This window comes from Sinocyclocheilus grahami, unplaced genomic scaffold (genome assembly GCF_001515645.1).
Source record: "Sinocyclocheilus grahami isolate Dianchi unplaced genomic scaffold, SAMN03320097.WGS_v1.1 scaffold616.1, whole genome shotgun sequence".
Classification (NCBI taxonomy): Eukaryota; Metazoa; Chordata; class Actinopteri; order Cypriniformes; family Cyprinidae; genus Sinocyclocheilus; species Sinocyclocheilus grahami.
In genome coordinates, this window is record NW_015505795.1 from 344,923 (window position 1) to 356,368 (window position 11,446).

The following is an 11,446-nucleotide window of genomic DNA, read 5'->3' on the forward strand; positions in this document are numbered from 1 at the left end:
GAAACTAATATTGAAACTAAAGCATGCTTTGTCACACAGGATCAGATTAAGCAGAGCATCTCTGATTACAATAGAATGTCATTGCATGCATTTTAAACAGAAAGTGCATGCTAATACCAAGTGTAAACCGGGTCTGCTTACGCAAGGTACCGGGTTCAGTCTGTAAAAGGGAATATGATAAAAATTCATGGAGGCGCAGTGGGCACTGAGTCATGCTCCATTAGCAAACTCTAACACTTCTTGCATCCACCTCTGTAACATATGGTCATGCCCAACAGCAAGGTGGACAGCTTGAAGATTATCGCAGAGATCCATCACGCACTAGTGCTCTGGTCGGTGGCGGCGCTCAGATTCTCTGTTGGCTGTGGTTGTTGTTATCGGTTATTTGAATAATCATAAGTGGTACAATGCGATTTACCCATCTGCTCCATTGACTGACGTCTGTCTTTGTAGAGATTGAGGGAAAAACCCGAGGATCTTGTTCATGTTTTTCATTAAGCTGCTCAGTTGACTGTGAGGTTGTATTGCTCTTCTAGTGAGAGTTTTGGGTATTTACTTACATTTTGGAAGAGAAGGCCATCTAATAGTCTTGATTGCATAGATTCTCTCACACCAGAGACTGATGCATGTGTCTCAGTACATTGCAGCAAAAGGTCAGATCTATTCAGTGCAAACCTATTCAGTCTTTCAACTCTGTCTGAAAGTAAACAGTTGAGAGAAACAAGTGACAACTGTCATTTAAAGGGATAGTTCACCAAAAAAATTGAATTTGTCATTATTTACTCACTCACGAATAGAAAGATCCAAAGATCAGCATTTATCTGAAATAAAAAGCTTTTGTAACATTATACACTGTTCCATTCAAAAGCTCTTTTTAAAATGTATATTATAGATATTATTACTTTCATTTAGCAAGGATGTTTTAAATTGATCAAACGTGATGATAAAGACATTTATAATGTTACAAAAGATTTCTATTTCAGATAAATGCTGTTCTTCTGAACTTTCTATTCATCAAAGAAACTTGAAAAAATCTACTCCGCTGTTTTCAACATAATAATATAGTTTATTATTTGGAATCGGCAGAACCGGGCCGATCATGCAGAAAACCGGCTAATTCCAGTCCCTGGCCGGTCGATCGGTGCATCTCTAGCTTTTTTCTGTCTACTTTCTAACAACTCAACTGGTTACATATGAGATTTCTATGACCGTACCACTTAATGTCTGATCAAACATCTCAGCAAAGCAATCTGTTCAGCGTCTTGCTCTTGTTCTCATTATAAATATGTTTTCATTGTCTTTCAGCTGAAGATCTGAAAGTGAGTTCACTCGAGAGGATCACCGTCACCGTGGACGGAGATGAAGGTAATGGTCTTGAACTTTAGAGCTACTTTATAGAGATGATATGGAGCATGGCAGATGATTAAATGCTTGAAATGTCTCTAGTCTAGACGTTGGTTTACGTCACAGCAAGACAAAGCCATGGTGTGCTACTTGCTATTGCCATTTGATTGCAGTTTGTATTGTGGAAATACGTTCTCATTTAACTGGACAATTTGTATTTTTGTATTGGTAAGTGCATTAGTATTCTTGGTCTTCATGGAGGTTGGAAGACAAATGCGTAAATTTACTCTACATTGATCTTTGATAAATGCAGCAACCTTCAATTTTGAATTCATGGCATCTATAAGATGCTTTTTGCCTGTTTTTAAAGTTTAAGCTTTTGTATTAACGTTTGTTTTGGTGACACTTGTATTTCAAGTAGTATTTTCTTTGTTATTGGTCTGGATCTGCTGTTTTTCTTTATGCAATAATTTTTTCTGTGTAGCGCGCATGTATTTTAATGGTCATAGTGTTGAGTTTTGCATAGTAATTTTGCTTTATGATGATAACTTCGAAGTGCAAACATTTTCCTACAAACGTGCTGCTCTCTGGTACTTAACTCTAGATTTGTGCTCGGTACAGACGACATGAACACTTTGCTCTGCTTCCTGGTTTTCTTTTTCTTTTGGTCTGTTTCTCTCTATAAATTCATCATTGTAGGAAATGTAATACCAGTCGGCTGTGCAGTTGTTTTTAATGTAAAGCGTTTATGCTTTCCTTTTGCTTCCATGGTGACTAGCGACCAGATCGTTACCTGTAGAGTTAAATTGTGGTCCTGGACATGCACTTAATGACTAAACTAAGTTAAATAACAAACGTCTGTTCAGTGAAAATAGAGTAATCCAGGGGATAGTGAAACTAATATTGAAACTAAAGCATGCTTTGTCACACAGGATCAGATTAAGCAGAGCATCTCTGATTACAATAGAATGTCATTGCATGCATTTTAAACAGAAAGTGCATGCTAATACCAAGTGTAAACCGGGTCTGCTTACGCAAGGTACCGGGTTCAGTCTGTAAAAGGGAATATGATAAAAATTCATGGAGGCGCAGTGGGCACTGAGTCATGCTCCATTAGCAAACTCTAACACTTCTTGCATCCACCTCTGTAACATATGGTCATGCCCAACAGCAAGGTGGACAGCTTGAAGATTATCGCAGAGATCCATCACGCACTAGTGCTCTGGTCGGTGGCGGCGCTCAGATTCTCTGTTGGCTGTGGTTGTTGTTATCGGTTATTTGAATAATCATAAGTGGTACAATGCGATTTACCCATCTGCTCCATTGACTGACGTCTGTCTTTGTAGAGATTGAGGGAAAAACCCGAGGATCTTGTTCATGTTTTTCATTAAGCTGCTCAGTTGACTGTGAGGTTGTATTGCTCTTCTAGTGAGAGTTTTGGGTATTTACTTACATTTTGGAAGAGAAGGCCATCTAATAGTCTTGATTGCATAGATTCTCTCACACCAGAGACTGATGCATGTGTCTCAGTACATTGCAGCAAAAGGTCAGATCTATTCAGTGCAAACCTATTCAGTCTTTCAACTCTGTCTGAAAGTAAACAGTTGAGAGAAACAAGTGACAACTGTCATTTAAAGGGATAGTTCACCAAAAAAATTGAATTTGTCATTATTTACTCACTCACATGTTGTCCCAAACCTGTATTAATTTCTTTCTTGTGCTGAACACAAAATAAGATGTTTTGAAGAATGTGGGTAACCAAACAGTAACTGATCCACATTGACTTTGATAGTAGGAAAAAAATACTATGGAAGTCACTGTGGATCAGCGACTGATGTTTTTTCACCTTCTTCAAAGTAGCATTTATGTTCAGCAGAAGAAAGAAACTCATTCAGGCTTAAACAACTTTTGAGTGAGTAAATGATGGTATAAAAAGACAGACAGATGACAATTTTTATTTTTGGGTAAAATATTGCTTTAATGTTAATAAAACAACAAAACGCTGAGAGTAAAATCACTCACTACTCTTAACTGAAAAACTTGAATACAGTTGCTTTAATAGGAATCAATCTATATCGTGTTTTAATCTTATATTTGTTCATTCAAATTCTTGAATGCTCCTGCTGAATACACCTGTTGTACCTTAAAATAAAGCGCTGTTGTTTTACTTGTATAATATGTGTATTTATAATGTGTATCTTTGTACTTATTTTTTAATAACAAAGATGAAAATAATGACACAGATTTTTATCTTTGCCCACTTTGGCCTAAATATCCTCCATTCTTTTTTAAATATTTTGTTACCTTGAAAGGCTTTGTCTTCATAATATGGAAATTAGCTGTAATGCTCAGACAGCTTGCAAAATGGTAAAAACCAACATGACAAAGAATCGTGATAAAATCGTGAATTATGATATTTCTTTAAAAAATCGTGATATATGATATTTTTGCCATATCCCCCACCCCTAATTCTGGCCATAAATCGCTCGCTTAAATGGTAAGGTCTTTCTGATTGACATTTAAAGTGAACAGTTATGCAATGTTTTGTCTATGCATGTCATCTTTGGTTTATATGAAATAGTTGATACCACAATAATGAACCAGGTTGGGAAAAATGTTTGTCCAAGTTAGTCTTTGTAATCTTCATTCAAATGCAATAAGTAGATTATTTCTCAGACTATAACACCAAGAACTGAATATTTTATGAAAAGGCATAAAAATGCAGTTTTGCTCATGCATTTTTAATTCCCTGGCTAGTAGTTTTGGGTGTAATGCATTACTAAATATCTAATTACTGTAATTTAATTACTTTTCCCTTGAAAAAGTGATTACTTTAGATTTTTTTGTAATGCAATTACAGTTACTTCCGATGGCAATTGCATTAAATACTGTATAGACTATAGAACAATTAAAACAATATGGATTTGGGAATCTTCTTCCTTAAATACTTTGGTCAGTTTAAAGAATTAACAGAGACTTAACTGGGCAGTTTCATGTCTGTTCTTATATTGTTCATCTGGTGAGGTTGATATGAGATTTATAAAGTTATTAGTAATAAGTAATGCAGTGCTTTTTGGAGAAAGTATACACTGTTAGGTGTAATTAGTAGCTAGTAATTACTTACCCAACACTGCTTACTAGTAAGTAGGTCTTCACAATATTTTTGAAACGGATTATTTTGCTCAAAAATTATAATTGCGATAATTAATCACGATAAATCTCATTGGTTTTATTAAAGTTCGCCAGAGAAGGTTTGCTTGCAGATTTAGCCACAACAAATATGCCAAAAATCCAAAAGCTTGTGGAGGCTTGTTAGCAATGCAATATAAATGCCCATTAAAAACAATGTTTTCGGGATGGATAAATATCCAGCGGCCAAATATTGCTGATGACTGAGAGAAGCAGAAATTGCATTCTTGATTAAAATACCATTAATTGTGCAGTTCTACTAAGCATCTCAAACACCTCTTGAGTATCTTTTAAAGATTTGATGCCACTAACCTGACAAACTTGGCAAATCCAGCGATTCGTTTTTCCTCAATCGTTGAAATAGTCTTGTACCTTGTCGTTTTCAGGCTGGCTGTTGCATCCCTGGACTCCTGCAAGTTGCATAGCTGGCAATTTCAGTCGGCACTTGCCTTTTTTCTATCCAGTATGCAACAGATAGCAGACTGTCCAGAGCTCAGTGAGATCTCTAGCCAGCTGAGTGAGCACCAATGGTTGTTGTAGTGTCTTGGCATGTAATTATATGACATTACATCACGTCCTCAGTCATTTGAGCACTGTGAGGAGACTGGCAGTGCTAGGGTGTGTGTGCTAATTTTAAGATGTTTATAAGAGACGCTTCGATAATAGAGAAATGGCCAACAAGACTGGTGTTTATCTCACATTACAGTGCCCTTACAAGGCGTCCTACTCTGCAGAATGTGTTAACATCCCTCTGGATGTGTTGATGTCCCTATTCTGAGAAGCGTTTCTTTTCACCTTGTGGCGAGAAACGCTGACATCGAACTTCTGTCAGCGTTCCTGCGACTGCGTGCAGCGCCGTGGACGAATGAAGCTGGCACTGGGTATTCATCTGCTGTTTTTGGCTTTAAAAATGTAAATGACACATCTGAGGACTATGAAGTTGAGCTCTTTGTGTGCATGTATTAAGTAGAAATGTGTAGGGATGCAGCGATTAACCGGTTTCACAATTAACCGCGCTTTAAAATGTCACGGTTAATTAATCGTAAAGGCTCCGCTACACCGAGTGTTTCTGTTGCACAGAACGGAACAGTTGCAACTTGCGCAAAACGAAAACAAAGTTACACTAGCGGTGCACCAGCTTAAAATACTGTGCTTATCAGAGACACGGAGGCTACTACACACACTAGATGAACTATGACAGAGGAACCAAACAGCGATCCTTTATTTCCCCCAGAGAAATGACTCGATAGTGTGGGACTATTTTGGGTACACCAAGAATGACCAGGGTGTCGTTTAAATATTGCCGTAAAAAACTGCTGCTAAAGAGCGAATACACGGCTTTAAACTATTTTAATGCACGACGTGAAGGCAAGACTGACGCAAAGCTACGGCTCATTAGCTCAGAATTCTGCCCGCTTCAGATCAGACAAAGATGAAATAGTATGGTAATATCACATTAATTTGAATTAATTAATTATAACATTTAGCTACTTTAATTAATTATTCGATCGAGAGAGAGAGAGAAGTGTGTGTGAACCTGCGTTAGCGCGTCTCTCCTCTACAAACATGCAAGTTTAGTTACCCTCTCCTTGCTGATGAATATGTAGCAATTCAGTATCTAAGCTATTTTATTAATAAAAGTCACGGGGCAGGGTTCACAACAAGTTTGTTTCCTCCTGTATGTGTGCGCAGCGCGATCTCCGATCTCACAAACCAAAATAATAGACATGATTTTCTCAGGCCACATGTAAAATCATATTAATTATTATAAAAATTATTCAAATGAATACGTATGGATGACAGTTGATTACAATGATAGTTCAGTTTATTCCCCTCATTATTAATAGTTTCCCCTGTGGGATAAATAAAGTTAATAGTCCTTTATCAATAATACTTATTAACATTGTTATATATTATCCCTTTTATAGTATTATGCAAAAGTCAAAAACTAACAATAATTGGTTTCCAGTTTTCTGCCTCAGGTCCAAAAGAAACATAAAAACATTTACAAGCTGAAAACACTACATACTTTTGTGATCCATTTTCATTAGTTATTTTCAAAAGGGAAATACTGACATGGATGTTTACAGATCAGAGGTCACCTTTTTAATTCCAATTGGAGAGATCGACATTTGTTTGTCTTTTATTATTATTATTTTGTGCTGTATTATTGGTTACTGTGTGATAAAACTGTATATTAAAAGCTAACATAAGCAGTAGCATTTACAAATAACAGAATTAGACGCACACTAGAGGCGGTTTAGCCAATCACAACACGCTGGGCTAGCTAACCAATCAGAGCCCATCGCCTATTTCTGAGGGAGGGGGCTTCATAAAAGAAGGAAATGATCAGACTGTTTCTGAGAGAAGGGATAGAGCTGTGTGGAATAAAAGTAAATTATGTGAAAAAGAATGCGTTTTAAAAAAAACTAAGCATTAACACATGTTAGACTGCACCCCATAAACACAATCAAGCCTAGAAAAAAACAAGTGAACCACCCCTTTAAAGAAAATGTAGGTTTTGCCTTTGCAGAAATCGTTGTTGTGAAGCTATGATGTTCTGGGTGGTTGCTAGGGCATTGCTAAGGTGACCAGTGTTGTTGTTTGGATGTTGCTAGGGTGTTCTTGTTTGGTTGCTTGCTTAATGGCATCTTAATGGTCTCTTTATTAGTCACAAAATGGTCACTGCCTATAATTTAGTATTATTTATATACTATTGTAGTATTTATTAATGTTTTGAATTAGCTTTTGTTTTTTATATTTACTTTTTTTTAATATTTATATTTAGAATTAATTTATATTTATTTCAGTTTTTCTACTTTTAGTACTTCAACTTATTTTACTTGCCATTAATGCAGAATTTTCATGAGTTTTTAGTTTTAAATATTTAAATGTAATTTTATTTAAGCTTTATTTCAATTAACAAAATATTAAATGTTAATACAAATATTTTAATAGTTTTACTTTCAGTTTTAGGCAGTGTTATTTTGTAGGGCTGGGTTTTGACACAAATTTCACGATTTGATTCTCATTCACAAGCTTTCGATTCGATTACCGATTCGATTCAATATCGATTATTTTGAATATATATCAGGTACAGTACTTGCCAAATTTTGCCAAGGAACTAATGCTGTAAAATATGCATGAGAGTCAGTTGGTACTACATTACTATCATATTGAAGGTTAAAATTGACTGATTTGTTAAAATTTCACTTAATGAAGTTTTTAAAAATAATAAAGTCACAACATAATAATATTTCTACTTAAATTCTAAGTTTTAGATATAAACATAATGGTGGCTGTCATAAAATCTTGATGGATTTATTCAAACATAAATTAAACATTGAAGAACAGTAACAATTATAATGAATATGTTATATGGTGCATATATTAAGGATAATGCCCCCTCTACAGTTTATTTTACTAATGAGTTTATGGTCACCAAATATGTTTTTTTTCTGAGGTAAATGTGACGTTACGTGACATTGTTTACAAGCCGTTATATTGACGTCTTTGCACAGCTGAAACACTGATTGAGCGATCACATGAGACAGGATACGGATTGTAAAGTTGTACTCTCTTTTAACTTGCCTTCGGATGTTTAGTCATGTTTATTTTGTGCTGAAACTGGTATTAATGTGAAGGAGATGATCGGTTCACTTGCGCTAACAGCGCCAAAACTGCATTTATTGTTTAAATACTGCAATACAATGGACAGAATTTGAAATCTGAGACTGTTTCATATTAAAAGTACCAAAGCACAATGCTTATTGTGATATATTGGATGATGGATTTGTTTTTTTGTTTTTAAATAATTACTTGTGGATTATTGTGATGTTTTTATCAGCTGTTTGGACTCTCATTCTGACGGCACCCATTCACTGCAGAGCATCCATTGCTGAGACACTGATGCAATGCTACATTTCTCCAAATCTGATGAAGAGACAAACTCATCCTAATCTTGGATGGCCTGGGGGTGAGGACATTTTCAGCAAATGTTTGGGTGAACTATACCTTAAATTAACAGGTATTCATGTAGGGCAATTTTTTGTCCCCATGTTTTGAATATCTGGATATCTTGTTATCTTGAATATATTAGTCCATCCGCTGGTGTTTTTGCCCCCAGCCCTGGTTAATTTCTAACCCTGCCCTTGGCATTGTTTATCAAACTCTGATGAATGAATATGATGAGGTGTCGTGGAGTTACAGAGCGTCTGATGGTAATTTCATCCTCCGGGAGATGAGGTTATGATTCATAGAAACTGAACAGATTTTGATATGTTTGGTTGTGATTGTAGGAGGCATATTTGACAGATTTTGTGGTTCAAAGGAAGCTGTCTGGCTTGGAGTTCTTGTTAATCACTATGTTTGATGTTGAAGCCAGAGGCAGACTTAACTGAACTAAACTGGATTAATGAACCAGCCCGACACAGTCCCGCATGGTCACGACAAAGTGTGCTTTTCTTCTTTTCTATTTCTGACTTTAGAAAAGGACAACCAGGGTCCAGAATTTTGTGACTGAACTTTTTGGTTCATTCATAGTCTGAACTATTCAAAGTTTTTGCAAAATGAGGATAAACATTCATTCTATATCAATATACTTTTTTTTCTTTCAAGTTGACAACCTACAGTTAGACTAATGAGCTGTATTGACATAATAAAATATTTAAAATATTTAAATTCTAAATAAACATTAGTTAATAAATAAAATAAAATGTTAATAATTAAAAATATTACAATTTATTTAAATCGTAACCATTTAAATAAATGTTAATGTTTATATGAATTTTTTTTAGCAGTTTGAGTATAAGAAAGGCACATTATAAATCATTTTTTAAATTATTATTATTATTAATATTGGTGCCATTTAATGGTTTGTTGCTGCCATTTTACACTTTTTGCTATTATTATTATTAAATTGTTATTAGCTATTTTTGCTGTTAGTTATTTTAGTTAAAATGATCTCTAATCTGTTACCTTAAATTACTTTTATTGTTAATAACCTGGTAACTAATCATTTAAAAATAATTTAATACTAATAAAATTATTTTATTTATTATGTTTTTTTCATTCATTCATTCATTCATTCATTCAGTGCCTTTTACTTATTTGCAGTTGCCGCCATTTTCCACATATGCAAAATAATAATATTATGACCTCAAGTTATTTTTGACTTCAAATTCAGATCCCTCTTGTTTGTTAAAAGCTTTTTACAAAATTATTAAATTATTTTATTTATTATGTTTTTTTCATTCATTCATTCATTCAGTGCCTTTTACTTATTTGCAGTTGCCGCCATTTTCCACATATGCAAAATAATAATATTATGACCAAGTTATTTTTGACTTCAAATTCAGATCCCTCTTGTTTGTTAAAAGCTTTTTACAATCATGGCTCATCTAATCAGATTTCAAAGTCTGAATAATCAGTTTCATAATTTAATGTCATTTAAATTCTGTTGCAATTCCTTAAAAAACAATTACCAGCCAGTGCCAGCCAGTTGTATTCACTCATATATTTACCAAATTATTATGATGATTTTGGGCTAAAACACGATTTTGTTAATATTATGTTTTTTTTAATTTATTATTATTCATTTGTTATTTGTTTATTGTCCACCACATTATGATATTTGTGCGGTGTCTTTTATTTTAGTAGTATCTCTTCACTCTTCTATTGTTGACATGCTCATTATCAGAGGAAAGAGCAGCTCCTCTGTCCGCCCGAACACGTGTGTTTAATCAGGCGGTGGACGGCAGGGGAGGATTTTCCACCCCAGCAGAGGTAGGTGAATCGAAAAGCTGTAAAATAGCCAACACAAGGAACGGTTTTCCCTTCGCACAAAGTTGCCAATATTGCAATAGCTTTTCTGGCGTTTCAGGTTATATAACCTTCACTTGAGTGGAGTTTGCATAACGTTGGCAGCGCAGTGCAAGAATCTGAAGTCATTACACTGCTGGCCAAACTTCCTGCAGCCGAATGTAAATGGCAGCGCGGAGGAATCGCACGCTCCTGCACACGCGGCCCTGCCTTTGAGGAGAATCCGGCTGCACCATCCAGAAAATACATGAGTGCTGCTCTTTGTTAGCTGTTCTGGAGTAATGGATACTCGCTCTGCAAAGGCGTGACTCGTGAAAGTACAACAACACTGATGTTGTCATTTAGAGCAAAGCCAATTGAATTTCTGGTTTGCTGTTTTGGATCATTTGTCAGCTTTTTAACAGCAAAGTGATCAGAAAGACGAATTCGGTAGGGACAGTTCACCCAAAAATCAGATCTCCTTGTTTGTTAAATGACCCAAAAATGAACATTCTGTCAGTATTTACTCACCCTCAAGTTGTTCCAAACCTGTTCGAGTTTTTCTTCTGCTGAGCACAAAAGAAGATATTTTGAAGTATGTTATTAACCAGTGTGGGGAAAGTTACTTTTAAAAGTGATGTATTACAATACTGCGTTACTCCCTAAAAATAACGAAATACGTTACTTAGTTACTTTTTATGGAAAGTAATGTTATGTTACTTTTGCATTACTTTTTAAATCTGGGCTGGGCTTGCTTGTTTGCTTTTAATATAAACAAAAGTTGTATTTTGGCAAATGTAAAAACCCTTTCACACCAAAAGTGAAATGATCAAGTAACTCAGATATTTTCTTGTAAATTAAAAAGTAATGCGTTACTTGGGGGAAAAAAAAAAAAAAAGTAATCCGATTACATAACTCACATTACTTGTAATGCATTAACCCCAACACTGTTGATAACCAAACAGCTATTGACTGCCATAATGTTTTTTCTCATACTATGGAAGTCAGTGGCTACTGTCAACTGTTTTCTTCAAAATATTTTCTTTGTGTTCAGAAGATGTAAAGAAACTAGGGATGCACGATATATCGGCCACCGTATCGGTATCGGCCGATA

General features: G+C 35.1%; 1 protein-coding gene across 1 annotated transcript in view; it reads left to right on the top strand.

Annotated features, from left to right (window-relative positions):
* The first annotated feature begins 1,301 nt into the window (after positions 1 to 1,301).
* Positions 1,302 to 11,446, top strand: part of arid4b (AT-rich interaction domain 4B) — a 94,770-nt gene continuing 84,625 nt past the window's right edge. The window contains exon 1 of the mRNA XM_016241241.1: positions 1,302 to 1,365. Within this exon, the coding sequence (XP_016096727.1) occupies positions 1,360 to 1,365 (6 nt within the window). The 5' untranslated portion in view covers positions 1,302 to 1,359. The remainder of the gene's footprint in view (positions 1,366 to 11,446) is intronic.